At 27.6% G+C, this 27,565-nt stretch overlaps 2 protein-coding genes across 2 annotated transcripts in view; both read right to left on the reverse strand.

Moving 5' to 3' along the window:
• Tnpo-SR (transportin 3) overlaps window positions 1-27,565 on the reverse strand; it is a 234,227-nt gene that overhangs the window by 190,265 nt on the left and 16,397 nt on the right. The gene's annotated exons all lie outside the window — the stretch shown is intronic.
• Window positions 1,990-26,315, reverse strand: LOC135951068 (protein peste-like). The gene is made up of 7 exons (XM_065500639.1): window positions 25,871-26,315; window positions 6,717-6,917; window positions 4,395-4,700; window positions 4,116-4,331; window positions 3,750-4,053; window positions 3,406-3,682; window positions 1,990-3,338 (listed from the first exon to the last, which is right to left on the reverse strand). The coding sequence occupies exons 2-7, from the start codon at window positions 6,858-6,860 to the stop codon at window positions 2,909-2,911; spliced, it is 1,677 nt and encodes a 558-aa protein (XP_065356711.1). The 5' UTR covers window positions 6,861-6,917; window positions 25,871-26,315; the 3' UTR covers window positions 1,990-2,908.

Genomic DNA, 27,565 nt, shown 5'->3' on the forward strand with positions numbered 1-27,565 from the left:
ATGTACGTATACATATCAATGAACTTATGATGCGTTCAGATTGATCAAATATTTGACCAAATAAGTTTTAAAGAACATCTGACCCAATGAAGAAAAACTGAGTACGCAGAGTTAGTTACTATGAATGGTATTTACATATCGATTTTTCCATGAGTATAGAAAAATATTAAAATCGTTCGTGTAATAGAATTGAAGGAAATTTAATCATTCAATAAATTTTATTAGGTAATTTTGTATTGGATTTGAATTGAAGAAAACTTGAATGGTTCACGGAATTAATTTTATTGTAGTACAAAGAAATTAAGCCTGCATGAGTAGGTGTCAGCTAACGAAATCAAAAAAATCTGCAGAATCTTCGGATTTAAAATTAGGATTATTTGGGGATTTTCAGTTCAGAATTGTAATTTTTTTGTAATAACCAAACATGCAGTTGCATTTAACATTAAGAGAAGAAGAAACAAGGGCATACAAGTGGAATTGAGGTTTTTTAAAGCTTTCTGTTAGAAAGCTTAACTAACAATGTGAGAAACAGTGTATTAATTTAACAGTATGTTATTATTTATGTATACTTTATTATGTTAAACGTAAAGCTTTACTGCAAACAAATGTATTTTGCTTCTGGTTTTCTGCAAACAAATTTTTTATATCGGAAAATTTTTATAAAATCAAAATACAAGCGTTTCCAATTTCCCAGATTTTACAATCGCTAAAATTCAATAATTATTTAACCTAGGTTAAATCTTAAAAAATATTATTTTTAAACAAATTTAATCCATTATTATTTTCATTATTTTCTCTAAATATGAATATCCATAAATGTTTAACCTACTAGAAGAAGTTAATTTTCCTGATTTAAATATATATTTTTCTGTTTTTGTCACACAGAGAAAATAATTTGGTTGAGATAACTGTGGTTGAAATGTTATTTTGGTTGGGGTCACAAAAATTCGGTTATTTAAATCGTAATTCTTCTGTGTCAACTGATTTTCTGATGCTAGTATCGAAAAAATCTATGGATATCATTGTTGGCAATCGAATCATTCGAACATAACACATATGTTTTATGTGTGCAGAAATATTATTGAAACTTTAAAAAGAAAACTTATAAAAAAATTCCCCAAATTGTTTCACAAAAATTTCATGAGGATTTCTAAAAATATAATCCGGATTAGGAATCCTAATTAATACTCAAATACAATATAACTCATATTTGTATTTCAGAATAACTCAGTTGTATTAATTAGGAGTTGTTTTTGAAAAATATGAAATCTTTACTATTCTTTTTGAGTTAAAATAATGAAAATAAGAGATCCCTGATATTTTCCACTAAAATATAACTTTTTTATACGTATATGGGGGATTTAAAGTAAAGTGAACCAACTTATGAAATCTATGTCTTCCGATCTTAGTACTATTGGATAGTAATTCAGACACAATTTTTCAATAAGATCGGTCAAGAACTCTCTGAGTTAGAAAAAGTCAAAAAAGTTTTTATCAAAAAGTTATAGGGGAATACAAAATTAGTTTTTTTTTTTTGTTAAGAATTAGTGCGCTGAATTATCAATAATAGATAAATTCACTGAAATTTATTGTTGGGGGATAAGCTAGTTCCTATGCGCATTTCACTGGTTGCTTAGGTTTTTGATTTTGGAAAAAAAATTTATTTTTTTAGAAAATTTGAAGTAATAGCAATAAGTTACATGGATGAGAAAAAATAACTGTTTGGCAAAAAGGTCAAATTTTAACACCCTCTAACTCAGAGAGTTCTTGTTGAAAAATTGTGTCTGAATTACTATCCAATAGGACTAACCTTGGTGCAAATTTCATTCATCGGAAGACATTGATTTCAAAAGTTGGTTCACTTGACATGAAATCCCCCATATATAAATTTCTGTCAATCGATTTTAGGTCTTTAGATTCCAAAGGCAAATTATACATATTTAATTGTATATTGTATAGCTATCAATAAATTATTAATGCAACACAAAATTTTTCTCAAATTATTTTCAAATTTTTATTTTTTTTTTTAATCCAAAAATGTGTATATAAAAAATATTTCATTATATAAAATGTTTTAATTTGTTCTGAATTTTAATCTATTCCATAAGAAGCTAATGATAATTTCATGGTTTTTATTTCAAAAATACTGAATACAAAATGTTTTTTTAATGGTTGTATACAAATGTTTGCATAAATGAATTAATTTGTTTTGTTGTCTTTTCATTATAACTATTACTAAATATTATATATATAAAATCTATATATATTTATAATAAAATCAACAATGGTAAAAAAAAGAATGATATACAATTTTTCGTAATGTATCTATGTATTATATAAATATTCTTATTTATAGAGTATTTAATAAAAAAAAGTAATGATAAAACTAAAGTCCTATGATTGTATGTATGGATAATTGGACTTTGGCACTTAGATGTTTTATTTCTAAAAATGTAAGCTGAAATTTTAAAAAATTCAGTACATAAATTATGTTTTTAAGGAATGTTAAAAATGTTCTAAGGTTTTGTTAACATATTTCTAGACAATTTGCAGTATTTGCGATCTTATGTATTTGGTTTATCGTATCACAAGAATATAAAGAAAAGGAACAAATGAAAGTAGTTAGTTACCACTCCCACAATAAGAAAGTGATGCAAAAACACAACAAAATTTTCAAATTTCTTTTAAACGTTATTTTTTCAAATATAAGTAGTAAACTATGTTATTAATGTGTCTTTTGTAGTATAAACTACTTTTCATTAAAGTCATAATTTAAAAAAAACAACTGAAAATCTTATTATTTTCTGTATTAAAATCAGACTAAGATAGCCTGCTTATTGTCCTCATTTAAAATTATAATTCCAATATCTATTCTGTTCTTAAAACCTAAATTAGTTTCAACAAACTCTTAATATAAATTATTTTTATCACTTATTGCTGTTGAAGTCGTTTTTAAACTGTCATCAGTATTTGAGTTTGAAATAATGATGGGTATTTTGGCAGGTTTTTCTATTAACGGAGATCCATCGATTGGTGGTGTATGTTGTTTGCTCGGAAATGTTTTCGTTTGCAGCGGTCTCATTTCGTTCGATTTGCAACTACCATTTTCCAAATGATTTATTTTCATTTTCTTATTCTTGCCAAGACCGCAGAGATGTTTAAAGGGATACCAGCCCAATAGTATAAGTCCGATGGCAAATAGAACGCCGGCAAATATTTGGCCACCCAACAAGGCACACGGTATCATTTTTAAGTCCTTGGCCAGTTCGGGTGTAATACGTACTTTTTGCTCGAACCATATAAGGGGGAAGAAAATGCGTGGTATATTTTGATACAAACTGTTTAAGGACACAAAGTAATTAGAATTATGAGAATTAGTACAATAATTATTTAAAAATTTCTTACCTTAATGAAGCTATGGGTTCCACCAACATATTAACTTGGAATCTGGCGGCTACTTCTAAAGCAATTCCAGTTTTTGGCTCCAAAACCATATAAAATTCATGATCCCTTTGTTTGGGATTTAAACCCTCAACCTGGTCTAAATAAAATGGATCTGCTTTATAAAAGTGTGGGTAAGACATGAAAACTGGTGAACCAAAACGGCAGGATGATACATTCATAACGCCAGAAGCCACACATTGGCCACCACAAAAACATGAGTTTTCAGGATATAAAGTGCCTATGCAGAATAATTAAATAACATTAATTTAATAATTAATTATTTAAATTAATTTCCAAAAACTTACCATTATCCAAAGATCTCAAACCTCCGGCATATTTGTAACCCTTTAAACCCTCAATCTCTACGGTATCTGTATAATCCAAGGGTATTGTGCGACACATATCGGGAGTAAATAGTTGCACTATACTGTGAGGTGTTAGATTTGGTGGTTGAAATTCACCAGCTGATCCATTGACCAGGCCACAATGTGATTCAAAGAAACCTGTATGCTTTTTATAATTCCAATTATGCAGTTGTCCCAGTTCTGACAAATCATTGGCACCCGTAAAGACATTAAAAACTCCAGTTAAATCCGCACTACCATTGCGCTACAATTTTAAAAATAAATAAAAAAATTTTATTTTTTTTATATTTTATTTTAATATCTTACCGTGTAGAACCAGCCAAATCTATCGAAGGGTACCTCAACATCATTGCCAAAAATGGGCACTGAACGAGCCATATCAATCATATCATCACTATAGCCGGTAAACAATAATTCATCAACGGTTTTTATCACAGACATTTCCTGGCCATACAATTTCAAACCCACGTCCACCATATGCCGACGTACAGTATTCCATTGTTTGGCTTTACTAGCTGCAGACTACAAAAGAAAAACTGGTTATTAAAATATACATACATGTCATTTAAGTAAGAGTAAACATACCAGGGCCACTGCATTTAATGTTATAATTTCATCATCTAAACTTCCTTTGCTGCCAGCAGCATCAAAAAAGAAATCACTTTTCTTGCGATACGTTACAGAGCCATTATCTGGATGCCAATTTATGTCAACTTTATCTGGTTTCTCTGTGAAACGATAGGGGCCACATTGTTCAAATATGGGTTTTGTGGAGAAATTTTTAAAATCCTCTGGATTTGTCCAATTATAAAGATAAATATCTAAACTTAAAGCTATTGGTGGATTTTTCCATTTGTCATATACTTCGGAATCTGGTCTTAAAATCATTTGCTGAAATTAAATTTAAGAGATTAAACAATACTCTTCATTAAATTCGGATTAGATTTGAATTAACAAAAATTAAAGTATTTCGTAATGAATGAAGCTAAAGAATTAATATTGTTGAGAATGGTTTTATGGTATAAATTGCGGATTTTTTTTTAATTATGAATTAAGATTTTAGTGATTTAATTTATTCGAAGCTCTGAATCGTATTGTTTGTTTACATATTTAGAAGGCTAAAAGTATGCAATGTTTATATGGCGCACTACTTGCATTAAGTTTTAAAATAAATTAAAAAAAACCCAACACGAAGTGAAGTATAAGATTAGGCGCTGCTAAATATTAAGCAGTATTTAGCAGATATTATTCCTACTTTGCATTCAGATAAATTAATACTTGACAGCAGGGACATAACTGTTATAACCAATATTGGAAAAAATCCTGAAATAATTGTTTATCAAGAATTTTTTAAAAATGGTCTCTGAATAACAGTTAAAAATAACCAATATTATTTTGGTCTTTGATAACCATTATAAACGATTTTTATTTTATTTGGTCTTCAATAACCATTATGAAAGATTTTTATTTTTTTAGGTCTTTGATAACTATTATAAAAGATTTTTATTTTTTTTGGTCTTCAATAACCATTATAAAATATTTTTATTTTTTTCGGTCTTTGATAACTATTATAAAAGATTTTTATTTTTTTTGGTCTTCCGTAAACATTATGAGTACCAACAAAGCTTTTTGATCGCATGGACCTGTTTTTCTTGTATTTTAAAATAGACAGAGAAAGATAAATCGGTTCAGGATTTAATAAGAATCAAGAATATTTATGATTATAAACAGTTTTCTTTTAAAATGTGCAATATGTGCGAGCTATGACTAATTATGGACCAATCGGCATAAAATTAAGTGACATGTCTTCTGTATATATGAAACTTATTTGTGCTAAATTTTATTTAAATACCAACTTTTTTAAGAAACCTATACTCGTTAAAATAGTTTTCGGAAGTGGGCCTTGTATTGGAGCTATGACTAATTATGGACCAATCGTCACAAAATTTAGTAGTGAGAGTTCGACTTACATAACAGTTATTTGTGCTGAATTTGGTTTGAATATCTATATAACTAAATTATTTATGAGGGATTATCTATTTTCAGATAGGACAATCGTATGGGGGCTAGGAGAAATAATAGACCGATTCTAACCAAAATCAATAGACTTCGTCCTTGGGGCACTATGCGCTATATCACTATGGTGGTGTAGTGTATAAATATTTGCAATGGCTGTAGTCTATCGAAGACCAAAAAACTAAAATTTTTTTATAATGGTTATCAAAGACCAAAAAAATAAAATTCATTCATAATGGTTATTGAAGACCAAAAAAAATATAAATCTTTCATAATGGTTATCAGAGACCGAAATAAATAAAAATCTTTCATAATGATTATTAAAGACCAAAAAAAATAAAAATCTTTCATAATGGTTATCAAAGACATAAAAAAATTAAAATTTTTCATAATGGTTATTATAGACTAACATTTTTTGGAGTTATTTATAATTGTTATTACGAGACCTATTTTTTTCCAGTTATTTTTTCTATAACCAATTGCTTTTTTAAAAAAAAATAACAGTTATTTCGGGTCCCTGCTTGACAGCATTTAGTAACAAATAAAATTGTATCCTAAAAGTATGCTATAAATCTTTTTAAGCTCTTTTTTTAATTCAAAAATCTGCGTTGTATGATTGATATATCGCACATACTCGCATATACTAAATACTTATAAAAAGAACTTAATAAAGGAATAATTGTGAAATGAATGGATATTAGTCATAAATAATAAAAATAATTGCATAACAAATTATTATCATTACAAATTATATACTACTTGATTAAATTGTTATACAAATTGTTATAATAAATAAATAAATAAACAAATAAATATGTGTGTAAATTAATATTAATTCAAAACAAAAATAAATACGTATATATGTTTTTGCAAAAAAACAAGTTCTCTTACCTTTGCTAAAATGCTATTGAATATTTGTTCCCAAAACATGCCGCACAATATGCCACCTACGCCCAATATAAAACCTAAAATACTTATAAACAGTCTCCGACTGCTAGCAGTCCAAAATTTCATACTCTTTGATTTCTGTGGCATTATGATGTTTGTTGATTCGTTGCTTTCTTTAGTTGGGGATGATCTTTACAAAAGTTTCTGTAAAATTTAAATAAATAAAAATTCATCATTATTAATTTAGACATATAAAAATGTATTATTCAGTGTAACTAATGACAATTTGTAGTTAATTGTAGTTTTGTATTGTACAATTTATCATTTCCGTCATGTACTTATCTATTTTTTTGTTTGTTTTCGGAACAGTCAGCCAGTCATATTAACAAAAATTAAAAATAAAAACAATTTAAATGAAACAAAATGCTGTATTAAGTGTCATATTGATGAATGGTTTTGCGGTGTTTACAACTATTTAATGCTGTGTCATTTGATCATTATAACAATTTCAAATATCATGGAATTATTAGCAGAAGACTCCACTTAATATGACATGTATGTAATGGGCATTGCATTAATGTTATTTTTTGTTTTAATTTTGTTTTATTATTAATTAAAGTCTAATGACAAGACAATGATTAGTCTGTAATTTACAATTTTATTATTGATTTGCATTTTTTAAAAACAATTAATACGAATTTAAGATATCCCTTTAATTTTAATTTCGGGTATTTTTCATATTTAGAGAGAAAAAAAGCATTTTGGATTTTTAATTTGAATGAGTTTTGTTTATATAAAAATACAAAGTTATTAATCATTTAAGGTTTTTTATTTTTATTCCCGCCATCAAAAAAGATGGGTGTATGCAGATTGAGCTTGTTTTCTTTAAATACGCAGTATTTACAAAGTTATTAATGATTTAAGCTTTCTTGATTTTTATAGCCACCACCAAATAAATTTTGTCATTCCGTTTGTAACACATCGAAATATTCATCGCAGACCCACAAAAATAGATATATTCTAGCTACTGTCCGCAATATAGGGCCTACAGGAAATTAACTAGGAGAATGAAATTGTCCACAAATATTCTTTGTTGATCAGAAATGTTTGGTATTAAAAATGGGTAAAATCATCCAAGTAGAATCAGAGTTATGGACCAAAATGTGAGACAACTTGTTTGCAATTTTCTTTAAACATAGTGCAGATAATACATTGAACAATTTATGTTGAAAATGGTAAGAAACGGTCCTTGATTTCTCCTAGCCCCATACAAATATCTTCCCGGACTATGGAATTTCTATAGAATAGTGATATTCATACTAAATTTGGTATTGAATATAGGCAAAGTCTCGGTGTCAGTTTTATATTGATGGAGGCACAGCCGAATGTAACATTCATACTAGTTCATATTAAAAATCGATTTTTGATATGATATGCTTTTCTTGCTATGCTTCTTAGTTTTCCAATCAACCCCACTGTGCAACATCAAAATTATCAAAAAATATTTAAATAGTTTAGATTTTATTGTTAAACCCCAGTTGATGTGTGTGTACGCAGGGCTTTTTAAATACGCACTCACAAATTTTCACGTAACTACTATGTAGGAAATTTTATTAAATTGACCCAATTAATTAATTAATTTTTCATAATAGAAAAATATTTCTTAAAGCCACTTTAAACAGATATGGATACGTAGGTTGTTTGTAAAGATACTGGATGTTTGTTAAAAATTAAAAATATAATTGGTCAATTCACAAGGTCTCTTATCATGTCATATTGTCATAATGTCCTAATATTTCACAATGGTTTTTGTTGTTTTTCAAGAAAAAAATATCCTAAAATAATACTACTCTGTATGCTATGTTTATTGTGTTATCGTAACCAACCAGCAGAGACCTACGCCGAATGTCTAAGAGTCGGTTAAGCCGACCTTCCGAGCCGTGATATATTAGGACATTATGACTGATAAGAGACCTTGTGAATTGACCAAATAAGGTTTAAGTTGTATTAATATTGTATTTTTATATTTTAAAAACTTTGATCGTTTTAAATTTTAATTTGAAAATAACAATTATAAATGAATTGACAGATTAACTAAAGTTTTAGAAATTTTATTTTAAACCCAGCAGTTAAGCAAGTAGTCAATGCATCACTTATATACAGTAATTGTCACTAATGTCTGATCACTTGACTAACTCCAATTTAACACGTATGTACTATTTGTAGTGCAGAGAGAAGTCAATTGGTTACTTTATACATCCAAGGTAATCTAGCGTGAAGACAATTGTCACTTAAGTGTCTCTAAGTATTCTATGTAATAACATAGCGTGTAGTTTCAACTACACAGTGAAAACAGATTCGTAGTACCAACCGAATTTGTTGCCAATTCAATGATTCGGTTGCACACATACTGAGTTTATTCTATTTAGCAACACTTTCAGCAACAATCATTTTCATTTCCATCAGTTCTAAATAAATCTGTGAATACTTAGCAACTGAATTTCAGTAGATTTTTAAGCAAATTATTATTATTTTGCATAAATATGTACATTGAATTAATTGTTCGTTGATCATACATGACTTCAGAGATAGGTATAAATTATAACCATCCAATAAAATGATCACCAACATCATTGTCATAATGCCCGACAGATCACCCGTCCGCCGATCTGTTTGTTGTGTTTTACTCAACTCAACTTGCATTCAAAAGCTACAGAAATACAAAGAGAGTGAGAAAAAGTCAAAGACCCATACAAGCTCACGGGGTCAATTGATTTATTCAATTATAATACATTTAAGTTTTGTTTTTCATCTTTACAGATCATTTAAAGAACAATAATAGACAATTTCAGTATTCCTTTTTTTATTGTGTTTGAATTAAATGAACAGTCAGACTTGGAGAGTAGTAATTACATATTTAAATAAAAACAAGTAAGAAAGTATGGCCGGTCAAGCCCGACCATATTATACCTTACACTAAGTAAATGAGCAAAAACATTTTTCTTTTAAAATTTCAATAATTTATATTTTTGAGTGATTTTCGTAAGTGGGCCTTATATGGGAGCTATGACCAATTATGGACCGATCACCATGAAATTAGATCGCGTGATTTATGTCTATATGAAAGTTATTTATGTTGAATTTTGTGTGTATACTAACATTTTTAAGAGATTTATGCACGTTAAAGTGATTTTCGTAAACGGGTCTATATGGGAGCTATGACTAATTATTGACCGATCATAGCAAAATTTGGTGACATGAATATATTTAAAACGAAATCTGTGTAGACACTTATATAAATTAAACATTTATGACCGATAAAGTCCAATTTCGGGATGACAATTGTATGGGGGCTAGGTGAAATAATGGACCGATTTCAGCCAGTTTCAATAGGCTTGGTCCTTGAGCAAAACTATATGTATCAAATTTTATCGAAATATCTTCAAAATTGCGACCTGTACTTTGCGCACGAGGTTTACATGGACAGACAACCAGCCAGCCAGACGGACGGACGGACATCGTTTAATCGACTCAGAAAGTGATTCTAAGTCGATCGGTATACTTTAAGGTGGGTGTTAGACAAATATTTTTGGGCGTTACAAACATCTGCACAAACGCATTATACCCTCCCCACTACGGTGATATAGGGTATAAAAATATGTAGTTGAGTGTGAGAAATATTTAACAAATTGTGTTATGATTATATCACACGCAATATTCTTTACTCTATATTTGATATAAAATAATAATGTTTGTAGTATGAATTCATTTTACAAGTTTAAGTTGTTCATCAAATTATTTATTTATGATTTACAGTGGAAATTTTCAAAATAAAGCAATAATTGAAATAAAATTATTATCAGGGAGTTGTATAGCTTTCGGTTTATTTTATAATTTAATTGAAATTAAAATAAAAATTATACACACAGAAAATAATTTAGAGAAAATTGTGTCAATCGAATTTATTATTTGGAGGATTCTTTCAACACAGATAATTCAGAAAATATATCTAATAGATTTGTGTATTTTTAGTTTTATCCGTTATATGGGAGCTTTCAAAAGTTTTAATTGAATGGTGGAAATTAACAACACTCTTTGACAGATCACTGAACGATCACAAAATTTAATTATAATTAAATTATATTTATTTTACCAAATTAGTTTAAAACTCATTGTCAACATTTTGTCACCCATGGACAAGTGAATGTCTGTCTCCCCTATGCACAAGTCACAACACTAGTGTGTTTAAAACAATAGACGTAAATTTCTCGCACAGTAAATATATATGAATGAATAATTCATTCTACAGTCTTCTGTATTGAATTTCTAAAAAAAGTGGTTTTGCGAAATTATTTTCTCGGTGTAACAAATTACATTCATAGCAAGGCATATTAAAATAGTTTTATATTTATTTAAAAACCAATTATTATTTATTCTGTTTCTACTGTTTCACACTTACTACAATAATTTAAAAAAGCATCTAAATTAGACAGTAATTGAAGTTAACATGCAATTAGGTTTAATATTTTAGAAATATGTATGTATTTGAATACACTTCATAATTATTACATTGAGAAATAAACTGCAACATTTTGAGGATAAATTAGAAAAATTTAAATATTTCTAAGACTTTTCATATGTTACCATTTTTTTGGTATCCTAATTAGAGTTTTTCACGGGAATTCCCGGGACGAGAAATCCCGAATATTCCGCAAAATTTCCAATTCCGAAATCCCGAGAAATTGTACTAGAATTCCAGGGAATTATTTTCTTTAGTTTAATGTGACGTTTTTTGAACTTGACTTTCTCTAAAAATGATTAAAGCTACAAAACAAATGCAGAAGATTCATACAACAAAAAAGATTTAACCCAAATTATTCGAATTATACCAAAAACGCTGGAATGTTCAGGGCTGTTACAGAATCCTCTTCCGACCGAAAGTGGAATTATTTTAGTATTTTGCTTTTTCACAAAGAGTAAAACGAAAATTATTAGAATAAAATTAGAATTTTCTTCAAGTTTTAATTAACATCTTTACTTAATTTTTTATTTAATAAGCAAAACATTGCCAACTCAAAATTAAAAAAAAAATTATTTATTTTTTGCGAATTAACAGAATTAATTGTAATATAATGAAGGCAGAACAAAATCTAATGGAAATTGAAGTCATTCCTATACAAATGGTGACAGATTTTTATATAACCAAAATTAGAAATCGAGTCAGTTTATCTCTTTAAATAAATTTTTTTTTTGGATTTTTTATTTGTATCCAATTACATTTTAAAACCAAATACTTTTCTTAGATTTTTAACGAAGTCTACATTCTTAAAATTGAATAATTTGTTCTAGGCTGGAATTCCCGTAATCCCGGGAAATTTCAAAATTTATCCCGATTTTCCGGGAAAGAAAAACTCTAATCCTAATGTATGTGTAGTAGGGTGGTCCGTTTCTATGAAGGAAAAAAATTAAAGTTCAGTATTTGGTGATCTAGATAAAAAGGTAAAAGGTCAATGCCATTATCGCATAAAATAAACAACATTCAAAATGTTAATAACAATGAATGTATGATAAATAAATGACATATTTTGTGTTAAATGTTGCAAATAACATGTTTCTTTTATAACCTAATGGAATTATAAAGTAATACACACCAATGCAAGCAGGGATCCAGGTCAACCATTTGAGGGGGAAATAAAGTAAAATTTATTTTACATTTCTATTTTTTTTTTTTCTTTTTTATATTAAAATTTTTCGGTTTTTTTTTTGGGGTTGGTTGGGTGATTAATTTCCTTTGACCCCCCTGGATCCGCGCCAGCATCAATGCAAAGCTTATAAAAATACTCGTATTTTAACGTCCATATTGTAATCGTTTTGAACATATAGCTTAAATCAGATCAGATAGAAAATAGGTTTCGAAAAATTCAAATAAAATTCGAACTATATTGAATTTCGAATAAAGAAAAAATCCTTTTCGGTGAATTTATATGAGTTTATATCGTATTAATTTAAACTATTTATTTTAAATATGTAAACACATAAAAAAAAGTTTTTTTGAGAAAATTTCAAAAGTTTTAATATTTTTGGACCTACACGATCATTTAAGATATGGCATTGAAAGCGCATTTCCATTGCGAAAAATATGAAAAACCTTAAAGAAAAAAACTTTTAGTCATCCAGCTCACCAAATAATGAACCCAGAATAAAAATGTTGAGAAACAGTATAATAGAATGAATTAAACTTTTATTTTAGTTGGAAACATCGAGAACTTTTGTCTTGGGCCACCTTAATATACAGGTATTCATATTAAATAGGAAATTTTGTTGACTAATGATGATTTATAATTATAGAGACATCAAATTAGTTGCAATTTAAACTTGGTGACAACATCGTTGTTATTTATTTTTACCTACACCGAAACACGATAAGTCTTTAGGTGTAATAAGAATACATATAGTAATTTGTACAAAAACATTTTGGAATATACAGTAATTAAATATGCCAATATATTGTAAACTTTGTCTACTTTAGTTGGGGGGTTCAATACAAAGCAATTTCATTGTAAATATTAGATTTACACAGTTTTCTTTACAATCCCATTAAACATCCGATATAAAATTTCTAATATTTATAATGACCATAATATTGTTCAATATCCTCTAATCATTTTAAAATTATTGCTGTACATGGACAACTATAATATTATCTCTCATGGAGTGCTAATTCTCACACAAATATACCGCTCGACTCAGAATGTGATTCTAATTAAAATTTATTTTACATTTTGTTTTTTCCTTTTTATACCCTTCACCTTCGTGAGAATAGGCAAAAAACCGGGACAACCTCGATTTTTGACCTATTTTTGATCTGTAACTGGATTACTAAGTCATTAATATAGACAATATGGATATCTAATAATAGATATTTCAAAGTCCATTGCAACTATGTAGATAAGGCTATAGTAAGTTGGACCTACAATGGGTCAAAATCGGGAAAAATATTTTTTAACCTGAATTTTTTTTTTCATCAAAAAATTTTTTTTGTCTTACGTTTTTTTTCAAAAAAAAAAAATTAAAAACTAAAAAAAAAAAATTTAAAAAATTTGGAAAAAACATTTTTTAAAAAAAAAATAAAAAACAATTTAAAAAAAAAAAAATTATACTTTAAAATAAATTAAAAAAATTATTTTAAAGTATAATTTGGTGAAGGGTATATAAGATTCGGCACAGCCGAATATTGCCCTCTTACTTGTTTATATTAAAATTTTGGAAATTACCTTTTATCATCCCCCTCTGGATCCGCGCCAGCACTATATACTACATATCGCCACTTAAATTGCAAAAGGCCGAAAATTTCAATACATAATATTATAGATATAACCAAAAAACATGCTAAAATAAAAATTCTATGTGTATTAAACACAAATGTGTTATGTCTTATTAAAAGATTTATCAGTGCATTAAAAAAAAATAAAACATTGATAAAATTTGCACTTTAACCACACATTTTTTTATTTAAACAATTTCAATTCTACGAATGTCTGAAAATTATTGAAATATTAGCTATTAAGTGAAGATGTATTTTAAAAAATATGTATACGTTTTATTAAAAAGGTTTGTTTGGTATTGAAAATGGAAAATATAGGTCCATGATTTCACCTAGCCCCCCCGGAATACTGTTTAAGCTGAATCCTGATAAAAATTTTTTCCCCTATATCAAAAAATTATTTTATTGTCACATATTGATTGCGGGTTACAAGATTCGACACAGCCGAATATAAAACTCTTACTTCTTCTACCCTTGACCATGAGTGGCAAGGGTATATTAGAGTATTCGAATTATTCGATTTTTCTCTTGTTCGAATAAAACGAATAATTCGAATAAGAGATTTTAACTTGTTCGAATAATTCGATCACACGTTTAAAATTAATCGAATTATTCGACTAATTTCATTTTTTTTAAAAAAAGTAAGAATGATTAAATCTTCATCATTAAATTTTCATCAGAAATATTCTGATCAGATTCCCTCCTGAAAAATCTACAAAACAATTGACTAGCAAACTTTTTAGTTTCCGTTTTGGAGCCATGCTTTATAAAATTTTAGCTAGTTGGACATGATCCTGAATATGTTAATATATATGTATATATGTGTTAATATATGTATGTTAATTCGGGTTTTAAAGTGAGTAACTAATTCTTTAGTAAATGAATTATTCACTTTTTCTAAATTATTTATAACAACGTTGCCGAATCTTTGATTAATCAAGTGGTCTTAGGGAAATACACAAATATGTCCAACTTTTGATATCATTGTCAGTGATTAGCCACTAATTTGAAGTCAGACAGTGCATGATTGACGCATTTAAAAATACGCAAAAAGTTTATTAAAATGTTAATAACATCACTTATATAATTTGAATGTATGTATATTTTAAGATCATGGCCTTCGTCTATTTCAACGTAATCATTATAAATGTCATCCTCAATTTCACTTTCGACGACCGTTTCAAAATCACAGTCGCCATCACTTTCAACAACTTTTGATTATTAATTTCGATTCTGCTAATATTTAGCCAGCATATACATATGTTCACACCTCCCCTTCATGTTTAGACACTAAAATTTCTGTTTTCGAAATCAATTCTCACTCATCTACAGTGATCGAAAGACGTCATTTATCTTTAGTTATTTGTCGAATTTCAGAAACAACACTTACTTAAATTTGGAATTATGAAAAATTTTAAGCAATTTACATTTATTCGCTTTGTTCGATTATTCTACATAAAATTGTTCGAATTATTCGTTATTCGAAAATGGCCATTTTTAATTGTTCGAATAATTATTCGTAATAAATTATTCGATTAATCGAACGATCATTACTCGAATGAATACCCTAGTATATATGTGGCAACCTGCAACTACCAAATGCAAATTACCGAGTACCGGTAATAACCAGTATGCAAAAACAAAGAAACCACATGTTGACATGCACTTGCAGAAATTTTAAATTATTTCTTTTTTTCTAAATAAAGTTCTTGTCAGATTTAAGGAATTAGTTATTAAACACACGAGGCGATATGCTGTTACACTTAATTAAAATGAACGATTTTACACAAAAACTAAATGTTACTTTTGACTTTTTAGGATAGTAAAATTACATACTATATGAACGAGTATGTCTCAAATTAAAACTAACTTGTAACAGTTTTTATAAATATATATTATTTGCATTATATGGACGTCATAAAACTTAATGAATTATTTAAAATACAATAAATTCTAATGTAGATTAAAACAAATAATAGTACATATGTATGTACTTGGAAAATTTCAATCTGTTTAGTGAAACTAATGTTCTTCTAAAATTTCTGAAAACAACGATCCATATTTATAAACAAGAAATGAACTTATATATTCATATAGATTAAATTATTAATGTTTTTAACACTCAAATTTATTAATAAAAACTATGAAATGTCTACATTCATAAATTTGTAGAAGTGTGCTTATGTCAATGGTAAAAATTTGCATTTTTGCCATTTCTGACATGAATACCTCTAAAATGCAATTCGAGTGCTACTCATACATAAGTACATACATACAATACTCTTATTAAATAATTTTTAAATTTTTTACCACAATCTTATTGTATTTTGTGTTCCTTATTTATTTAATTATAGCCAGCAATTGTTTAATATAATTAATTTTTAAATTGCACAGTTGATTGTTTATTTTTTTTTTAATAATTAATGTAAACTTCACTTTAATTATATACTCATTTGTAGGTACACATGTCTAGCATATAAAAATATATATTTTTTTTTACAAATTACTGATAAGAAATGAATAAAAAAATGATACTGCTATCAATTAGTTTGAAATAAACAAATATTTTGCTGAACAAATCATTTTTTACAAATACAAACTTGACCGTTTGTCGCTCTTTAGACAATGTGTTTACGAGGATCGCCACGAAAGTTTTGAAAACTCTGGACTTTCGTTTCGATATTATTTAGTTCCTATATTGAATTGTTCATAATTTAATGAAATTGAAATATAATAAAAAATCACTTTTGTTAACTGATTTTTATTTTTTGTAAATTTTATTAATTTGACACTTTTTTCTGTCGGGAACCTAATCCGCGTACGCAGAATCCAGTGGTGCTATCCGTTTTTTAGGTTAGCTCTTGTTTTCGTGATACACCGATATTTCGCAAATGGAGGATGTTGCACAACATGTATTCCCGTAACTCAAAAACGGTTTAGCTTATTGAATAAACTAAAAAAACCGAAATTCCTCAATAAAATTATCTTTAAGTCGTTTTAGAAATATAATTTTTTTTGGCAAAAAAAAAAATTTTTTTTAACTTTTTTTTTAAAACGGCATAAAAACGCTATTAATTTTTTCTACGCGCATAGAAGACAAAGTGTGTGTATTTTTACGCTCTTTTGTTCACATTCGGGTTGTTTGACGAAAATCATCGTAACCTGAACAATATGAACGCCTACCATGGCTCTAAATGATTAAAATCTTAATCATTTAGAGCATTTTCCAATTTTTTATGCCGTTTTAAAAAACAAAATTTTGCTAAACAATTATTATAAAAAAAATTATATTTCTAAAATGTGTCAGTCTTACTTAAAGATAATTTTATTAAGGAATTCCGTTTTTAGTTTATTCAATATGCTAAACCGCTAACCTAAAAAAACGGTTAGCACTACTGGATTCATCGTATTCGAATTAGGTTAACCCGCCGGGTGCCCCGCTTGACAGTTTTTTCAACTAGCACAGGGTAATTTTAGTCGGTTCAAACTATCGTTTATATTAAAATACCATTACCAAAAAAATCCAAATTAACAACCGTTTTGAATCGGTAGCTGAGCTAGTTCACAACTTTTTAGAATTTAAACATATCGTTAGCTTATTGTACAAACGTGCTAAGTCCACTTTTTATGAAAATTGAGATGATAATAAGAAACTCTAGAATAAGTAAAAATTCACTGTTTGGCTAAACAAAGTTTAGTATTTGTGCTAAGGAAAAAAGATAAAAAAGGACCTATAAGTCGCCAATGCACTTCTTCTAAACTGTGATTATTTATCATTATAAATCAATCAAAGATATTAATAAAACTGCATTGACAGATTTCGAAAATATTTAAAACCAAGAATTTTAGAACGTTTTTTGTCTCTCCAGTAAAATTGGAGAAAAGGGACTAAGCTGACGATGTTTAATAACACAACATTTAAATGATTACTTTAAAGTCAAACTCAATTTAAAAATTGTCTTTGTTTAAACCCTTGTCTAGTATACATTGTATTACTTAATTATACATATTTTCAATAATAACAAATATTGCGTTTCTTATTTCAAATTGAAATTCTCAATACATCAAATATGTACTATGTATTTTAATAAGAATAAGAGACTCAAGTATTAAATATTGATGTGAGAAAAGTGAATTAATATTTGTGTGCGATTAAAAATTGTTATTTATAAGTGTTTTTAAACCGATCCAACTATAAACATTTTACAATTAGAAAATCCATTCAACCATCCAGTCTGCTGTTATAATTTGTTTTTTTTTTGTTTTTGTATTTTTAATTTTTTAATACTAGATTAGTGAGTACTTTCGTATTGTTGTTGTTTTATTTATTGTAGTGTTCTCCATAAAACAATAATATTTTTATTTATTTATTATAGATTCTAAAAAAAAGGTTTTGATCAAAAACAAACAAAATACTGAGATATGAATAGGTTTTGCAATGAATCGAGTATTTTTTTTTTTTTTTGATAATACATATTTAGGAAATAAAATATATATTAAAAACAAAAAGCAATTAATATTGCTTACCACTTGTGGTTAAACGAACTGGCACATATTTATTTATTTAGTTGAAAACAAAGTATGTAGTTAGATTAATAGAGAAATATAAAGAAATGCTTTCTTTTAAAAAAAATATAGAAAATTGTTTTAAATCACGTTTTTTTGGAAATAATTCAGTATCTAGGGCTTTAATTGTTAATCAAATTTGCAAAAATTGAAAAATATCTATTATATAACATTTTAAGATCAATAAATCCAATTACGGACAACAAAAATGGATGTTTTTATAATTTATAATTGTTTATAGAATAACGGTAATAGTATTTTAGAGCTAACGGTATTTTCTATAGTTTCGGTAACGGTATTTTTGCAATAACGGTTGCCTAGCGGTAACGGTGGACAAACTTGCTTTCACATGATGTCCAATACAAGGATGGCTCAATAAGTCCGCGACTTTTTGAAAGGGCCTTACTGATCCTATCAACAGGCCTCTGTCACTGGACTCCTGTCAATTTGAACAAGCTGCGTCATTTAGTTTGTGTTTGACAGCCATTGACTAGCTCGTGACTTGAGGAGAAATTGGAGAAATTAAGCATTATTTTTTGCGGAAAAAAACTCAAACTCAAGCACTGACGTTCTGAAGGCCCAGTTGTGGCCTCTACACCCGAAACAATTGAAAAGAATCACGATATGATGTTGGCCGATCGGTGATTGAAAGTGCGAGATATTTTGAAAGCCATAGTCATCTCACATGGATCAGTGGTTTCAATTTTGAATGATCACTTGGGTATGAGAAAGCTTTCCGCTAGATGGATGCCGCGTTTGTTCACATTCGCTGTTCACATTCGCTGAAATCACGAAATGATGAAATCATCTCTCGATAAATCTTATTTTTTGAAAGGGAAATTGGAGAAACGTTGGACAAAAAGGCACGATCTTCTTGACTCACCTTTAGAGTGTCCAAAAAACCGGCAAATTCATAAAACCGGTTTCCGGTTTAACCGAAAAAGTGTTTTTTTGAAAAAACCGGCTTCGATTATTGTCTTTTAAAAAAACCGGTTAACCGGTTTTGGATACATATTAATAGATTTTATAAAATTATTAAAATTCTTTGGCACATTTATCCACTTCTTAATTAATTTGGACCAGTTCTCATGTCGCATGATTAGTACACCGAATTTAAATTCAGGCTCAGTTTTTCGTTTTATAGTAAATCAGGAATAAATTCTTTCGTGCTCTCTAAACTAGTCGCATATTTTCCTCAGCGTATGGATACATAACATCGTTTAAAATGGATTTGTATCCAATTCCAGTCATATCGCCAAAATATCTAATTTGTGTATTTGAGGTCTAGCCACTTTCCCTTCGGCCGTTTTACAAATATTTTCCCATTACTGCTTATTAAATTGTATTTGAATTCATCTGTAAAGAGAACAGTATTCCATTTTTATTTCGACCAATTCAAATAATCGTCCCTTTTTTAATATTTTTAATAAGGGACGATAGCAATCATACCGATAGCCTCATTTTCCTAACGAGACTAACAGTTCGATTATTGATAACCTCCTGGTGTGTAATTTTTGAGAATTTCCTACCAAATGTTGAGTTTTTACAGTTTTTTTTTATAATTTTAGAAACTGCTGATTTATTAAAATTTATTAGAAAACCTAGAAAATTTTAATTTATTTTAGAAATTCATGTTTTTGAAAAAGTTTCCATTTACAATAGGGTGATCGATTCTTCGACATTTTTTAGAAACCGGTTTTCGGTTTCTTCGAAAAATTGCAATTTAATATAAACCGGTTTCGGTTTTTTAATAATAACCGGTTTTTTGGCAAAATATTAAAACGCATAGAAATATGAAGTAAAAAAGTTTTATTTATTAAAATAATAGTTATTAAAACAAAAACAGTTCATGGAAAAACATAACGAAAGAAATCATATAATTATGATAAAGAATAAACATATCGTCACCTAAAATGCAAAACAACTTATCATCAAAAAATTCGAAATTGATTTTATTATTGATTACGATTCACTACATCATATTATATATGTGTACAAAATTTTAAACTTTTACTATCAAAAATAACCAAGTTATAACCAAAATTGAAACTAAAGTATCATCAAGTATATGATTTTCATGAACAAAATAACGTATACGCTTTGAGTAATTAATAAATAAATCGTTTTTACCTTATTTTAGGTAGTATCCTAATTTTTTTTTTAATAAATTTGTTGCAATTGAATATTTTTGCAGTCTTAATGACAATTTAATGATGAACCTTTTTTAGTTTAAAAAAGTAGTTGTTAGTAATTAAAATAAAAAAACATAAAATTAAAAATGTATATATAAACTGCTTTTATTTAAAATAAAAAAAATATTTTTATTTAAGTTTTTATTTTTACATCAAAATTTATATTGAAAAAACGTAAGCCACATAGCATAAAGAGTACTTTAAAAAATTTAGTTTTTTTTATAAAATGCATTTCTAGTGTCATTGTAATTCAGACTTGAAAATTTTGTTTCAATATCTCAAGTAGTTTTCATTTTATATAGTTTTTTGTTTCTCCTATAAACTTATGAAAAGTGATGTTACGTTATTTTGCATTTTAAGTGACGATATATTCTAATAACAAAAAATAAGCCATTAATTCTAATTTTGATTACTTTTTTAACCTTCACAAGGTCTTCGGGTCAAATTTGACCCATTTTGAAATTAATATTGAGTTTTTTCTAAAAGTGGTTGATATTTTGTGATTTTTATTTAATTTCATATGTCAACAACTACGCTCGGTTTTTTTGAAAAACAAATTGTCAAAAAATTGTCTATAAAATTTTTTGCACTTAAGGTCTTTGGGCCATATTTGACCTGGAGCAAAAATCATGAATTTTTTGTTACACACAATTAAGTTAAATGTTTTCAGAGCTTTGGTAGCACTAATATACATATATCTGTCTCTTTTCATCATACCTGCTGAACATTGTACTTGTATGAAAACTGCGATATCCGGGTTAGATACCAAAGCTATGTTTTTCTTATCCTTCATATCGTCTTCGGGTCAAATTTGACCCATTTTGAATTTTTTCAAAAAGTGAGTTGATATTTTTGATATTTTATAAGTTTTATTTAATTTCAAATGTCAAAAACTACGTTAGGGTTTAAAAAAACATTGGTAAAAATCATATTTATTTTCTATTTGTGTCAAATTTGACACGAAGATCGTTAACGTCAGTAAATTTGAACCCATTATGAAGGCTAAAATAATCTCTTAGGAATAAAACATAGTTTAAATGCTTTGGATGTATATCAATTTTTTTAAAGTTAAAGTTTTTAATACAATAAAACTCATAAAAGCACACACTTAGAATAAACCGACTATTCGAGGAAAAAAACCCGGTTTCTTCGATATTCGAAATGTGAGCTTTTCAAAAAAAACCAAAACCGACTTAATCAAAAAAACCGGTTATCACCCTAATTTACAATCATTGTACATTTTGTATCATTACAAATAACGGAATCATTTGGATATAATTTGGATATAATGTTGGTATTGAGTTATAAAAAATAAATATTCTAGAGATTTGTCGAATAATTTCTAAATAAAATAGGTAACCAAACTCCAGGCCGAGTTGTAAAAAAATTAATCTATTCCTAGAATTACCCTGATCGATTTTGACTGAATTTCTCACTGCATCCACTTTATAAATTCGTCTTTGTTTACAATTAAGTTTGACGCCTTTTTTAACAAATGCCTTATCAGAAACTGGATATTTAAAACAAGTGGTAACATAGTAACGCATTCAGCCCAATTATGAATAAAAATTTCGCGGGAGTTTTTTGGGCTGATTAAGAATGTTTCGAACCGGCATCGATCCATTGATCACACAACACATTTGTTATGTTAAAGGCAACGTATTATGTTCATATTTTTAATAAATACAATTTTTTGTTGTATGTATGTATTAGGTATTAGATTTTTTATTTTTCACAAACTTTTAATTTTATTGACATTGCTAAATTGAGCAAATGAGTCAAAAACAAAATATGTTTGATTTCGTAGCTCTTTCTGTTAGCTCGTTACTATGTGCTACTCTATTTAAAATTATACTTATGAATTGTACTCTTTTTGCTCGGTTCTCTAATATGTTATTAGACCAACACAGACCAGCAAAGTAACTTCAGAATCTAACACAAAAGCAATATACCCACGCCACTATGGTGGTGTAGGGTATCAACATGCAAAGCCATGTTCAAAACACTCGTATTAACATAAAAAAATAAAGAACATTTCATTAGTTATAAACAAAATTTGACTAAACACTCATTACAATGGGGATCTTCACTATCTCAAGTATTTGTAATTTTGCCATATATAATTATAGAAAATAATTAAGTAGAAAACCAACAACGAAAATCTGCTAAAATACAAAATTTACTAAAAATACTGAATCTAAAAATACCTCAAACATTTTTCAAAATACTCGTATATTGTGAGTAGCACCATGATACAATCTTTTTTACTCACATAATGTCTCACATTCAGTAATTGGACTGTAAGGCCAGTAAGCAATGCAAAAAAATAAAAACTAAAATACTTTTAGAAATTCACAGACAAATGTGTGAATTAATGTTGGAAAAATCTTAAATGTTTTTAGTTTTTTTATTTAAGTACATATTCATATGTAGGTACATATTTGTTTTTATTTTTCTTTAAATAATTATGTATTCTAATAATGAATTGATCGATATTTGTTAGCACCCTTAAATGGGATTTTAAATATTGAATCATTGTACGTACTATTAAGTGCATAAATATTGAAACAAACAGGTGGTGTCTGTTGATCGCATCGAAGAAATTTATCAAATCAACAGCCAATTGATATGTGTATTATATTGTGAAATTATTATATGGTCAGTTTTATTTTATAACTAACTTTGGCGGTATCTTTAAGTCAATTTCTTTGTGTTGTCTAGTGAGTAAAATCGCCTCCAATTAAATTATTTTTTTTTTAATTTAATAATTGAATATTTGTTGATTTCAATTGATTTTAGGTTAATAAATGAAAGAAATCTTTACAAAGTCAAGTAGTTACTTGACCCCTTAAAGTATACATAAGCATTCTGGAAACAAGGCGCAGGAGTCGATTTAAAGATTTCCGCCTGTCTGTTTGTCTGTCTTCATACATTTACAAAATTAATTGAAACAATTTTTTTAGGCCTATTTGTAATAGAATTGAATTTAAAAAAAATATAATCATTCAATAATTAAGGTATTTTGGATTTGAATGAATTATTTAATGAAACATCTTCTTCTTGGCATGGTAAAGAAACCACGCTCGTGTTGTTACAAAATATTTTCTGTATCTTTCTTCTAATTTTAGAACCAAGACAATGTTCCAAGTCACCCTACCGACGAATAATTAGTGAAAACTACAGAAGATAGACAAATTTGGATGATAGTTATGCTGCCTAATGTCATACCGCTTAAAACTTATTTAATAAAGAATTCTCGATATAAAGAATTTTAAGATTTAACGAATGGACCAAAAGAATAACGCAAATTATACCGCGATTTCCCTGTACTCCGTGTAGGATTTTGTGAAATCTGACTCATCTTGAAAACCGCATGAACTTTGATACCACTTTTTTCAAAATAATTGAATTATACGGTATCCAACGTTAATTAATCTTTATGACGACAAAATCTTAATGTATGCGAGTGGAACAAAAAAACATGTTTACACTCTTCACCATGTATACATACATATGTATGTATATAAGTTTGTCATTGCGTTTGATATTTTATACTTTCTTTCATATGCAATCTCACGAATCACGAAATCCCGGGAATTATTTTCCTTAGTTTTATATGATTTTTTTGAACTTGATTTTCTCTAAGCTTCAAAACAAATGCAGAAGATTCATACAAGAAAAAATATTCAACCGAAATAGACCAATAACAAGTTTATTATTCAAAAAAGTCAAAAAACTCATGAATGTCACAGAATTCTATCCGGTTGAAAGTGTAATTATTTTAGTATTTTGCTTTTTCACAAAGAGTAAAACTAATATTTTTGGAATAATGCCACCTTCCGTAGAATTGAATTTTATTTAATACTAGTTGACCGCCTCGTCTTCGCCCGGTAGCATTTACTAATGTTAGACCTTCAAGTTTCTTCAACCCACATACACCTGCCTGTTCTTATTTATTTGCAAATAAAATATCTAAATTTGTACTGGGAGGTTTTTTATTACAGTTGACTGGACTGGAAAAAAATTTCCGAGTTTTACCCGGAATTTTTGATTTTCTTTTCTTTACAAACCATCTCCTGAAAATTTCGAGTCGAATAAAAAAAATCAGCCAAATCGCTCCAGCCGTTCTCACGTGATGCCATTACATACATGGATCATTTCATTTTTATATATAAAGACTAGCTGTCCCTGCAAACGTTGTTCTGCCATAGCTCACACAAAGTTTAAAGACTCCCACTGTAGCCATGTCCGTCTGTATGTTGAAAATATTTGGATTACTAAGTGATTAATATACACAATATCGATATCTAATGAAAGATACTTCAAAGATATTTCTAGAGAAGTATAATAATTTTTTTTTTGGAAAAATTTAATAGTTGAAAAATTCTATTTTTCAACCATATTTTTATTCACTAATATAAATTTTTTCAGCAAAAATTATTTTAAAAAAAAATTATATATTTTCAATCTTTATCTTAAAGTGTACTTTGGTGAAGGGTATATAAGATTCGGCACAACTGAATATAGCTCTCTTATTTGTTTATTTTAGATTAGTATTTGTTGTTTGTAGGCTGTGAAAAAATTTATTTCAAACGAAATTTTCGACAACAAACCGGTTTATAGACTATTTAAGAGAATTTTGCATAAATTATTCAGATCTTAAGGTATTTTCATAAACAAATTTAAGTAAATTCTCAATGACATATTAAGATTTTATAATACATAATTTAAAACAGAATTTTTTTAAAAATAATTTTGAGGATTTTTTTAACTTTTATAGTTTAATACTCGTAATAGTTGCTACTTATAACTGTGGTTTAAGATTAATTACTCCATTGAAATATGCTTCTTTTTTAAATAAACAAAAAAGCCTTACAGTACTTGTGGCAATATTATTTAAAATCTAATAAATAAGCATCTATTTCTGAAACAATTTCAATTAAATGCAAAGTACAGCATTTAATTACTTCAAATATCTATCTATATCTTATAGCATTTTAGAACAAGATAGTTGTTATAAGTGCTATCTGGTATTCAATTACACATAATGGTGACTTGTAACTTATTGTACTTACATTACATGAAAACAGGTGGTTTGATGATATGGTTTGTTCAGCTTTATTCTTAATTCAATTTATAAAATCCGGAATTATAATCACAGCTGTTTTTTTTTACTTTTCCACAATTAAATTATTATTACAATAAACGTAAAAGATCTTTTCATAATTTGGAAACAACGACTGTTTTCTTTTGTCTTTCCTTTAGAAATTGAAGAAGCACACTTTGTATTTGTAATACGAGAAATTACGCATTTCTTTTCCTTTATGTAGGTTTTTCCTTTTTTTATTTTTGTTATTTAACCCCCGTTTAACTCTATAACTGTAATGATTTATTTGTATTCCTTGTTGTTTCTTTATTTATATTTCTTATCCTCTTTTTTGGTAGAGGAAGATGATTAAAAATTAACCTCTATATATCGCTTATACTGTTTATTGTGTTTTATAGAATAAAATTAATTTTATTTAATATTGTTGTTTTTATTTATTTTTTTTAATTCCCCACACGCTATAGAGAACAGAATAAAGTAAACCGCGTTGACGAGAGGTTTGATAACGACTGTTTTTATTGCTGACAATGAACGTGCAATGAAAATGCCTCCAATTTACTGAAAATATCTACAACAATAAGAGCAAAGGCAAAAAAGCAGAGTTATGGACAAAACGAAGCTTTGATAATAACGAATGATTTATTTATTTTTTTTTAAATACTACTTATTGGTGATATTTAGTGATGTACATAAAATATGATGATAATGTTGTTATTGTTGTAACTGTAATTGATAATATTTTTCACTGAGAGTTCTTTAAATTACGCTAGAATAATGAGAATTCTTAGAGAGAGCAAATACTGTACATATGTAGTTTATGATCAATGAACATAAAAGAGAAAAAAGCATTAGGAATTTTTATTATGGCTGTTAGTATTTTTTAGAAAAATAAAAGCAATGACACTACATATTTATGTATACATACATAGATTTATACACAGATTTATTTTAAGAATGTTTGTTGCAATTGACAAAAAAGATCTCCTCAATATTTATAACGATTTAGATATTTTGAATAATACACAAGTCAAACGTATGACTTAAATGTTTGCAACATTGATGGATATATATAAAAAATGGTCAATTGGCTTCGAAAAATCAAAATTAATAAATTGCTTCACAATAAAAATGAATTTGTATATTCTGATTGTTACTCAGAAAAAGATTTCTATAAAAAAATGAGTGTGATCGGTTATATTTAACCTGCATCAGCTTTAAATCTTGGAAATGCATTTACAAGGATAGAAATTTACTCTTTCAGTTCTAACCAAAAATAAGCAACATATTCAATATTTATTATTTATAAATATAATCTATCGAGAGACTATATTCAAAACCCTCTATCTTGAAAAACTCAACTCAAAAACTGTTTTTTCACGTATTACTTGAGTTATTAAAATTCGGTATTCTACAATATTTTTTAAAAGCAACTACCTACTGAATCTCATATGCAATTGGTTTTTAAAATGTTGAATTATTGTGGACTTTATGAAAGATTGAGTGTTTTGCTTTTCAGAAATATTCAATGTGTATGTGTAAATAGAGGGTTTTGCACTTTAATAAAATTAATTAGGTATTTTGATTTCATTTATGTCATCTGCCATTTTTTATTTAACGTAATTTATTTAATATAACGGCTAATTTAATATTAGTGGTTAGTTTG

Source organism: Calliphora vicina, chromosome 2 (assembly GCF_958450345.1).
Source record: "Calliphora vicina chromosome 2, idCalVici1.1, whole genome shotgun sequence".
NCBI classification, from domain to species: domain Eukaryota; kingdom Metazoa; phylum Arthropoda; class Insecta; order Diptera; family Calliphoridae; genus Calliphora; species Calliphora vicina.

Coding starts and splice junctions, on each gene's coding strand:
- LOC135951068 (XM_065500639.1), bottom strand. CDS start 6,860: ATGCCACAGAAATCAAAGAGTATGAAATTTTGGACTGCTAGCAGTCGG. Junction 4,054..4,115: donor GATTTGGCTGGTTCTACACG/GTAAGATATTAA, acceptor TTAAAATTGTAG/CGCAATGGTAGTGCGGATTT. Junction 3,683..3,749: donor TTTGAGATCTTTGGATAATG/GTAAGTTTTTGG, acceptor TATTCTGCATAG/GCACTTTATATCCTGAAAAC.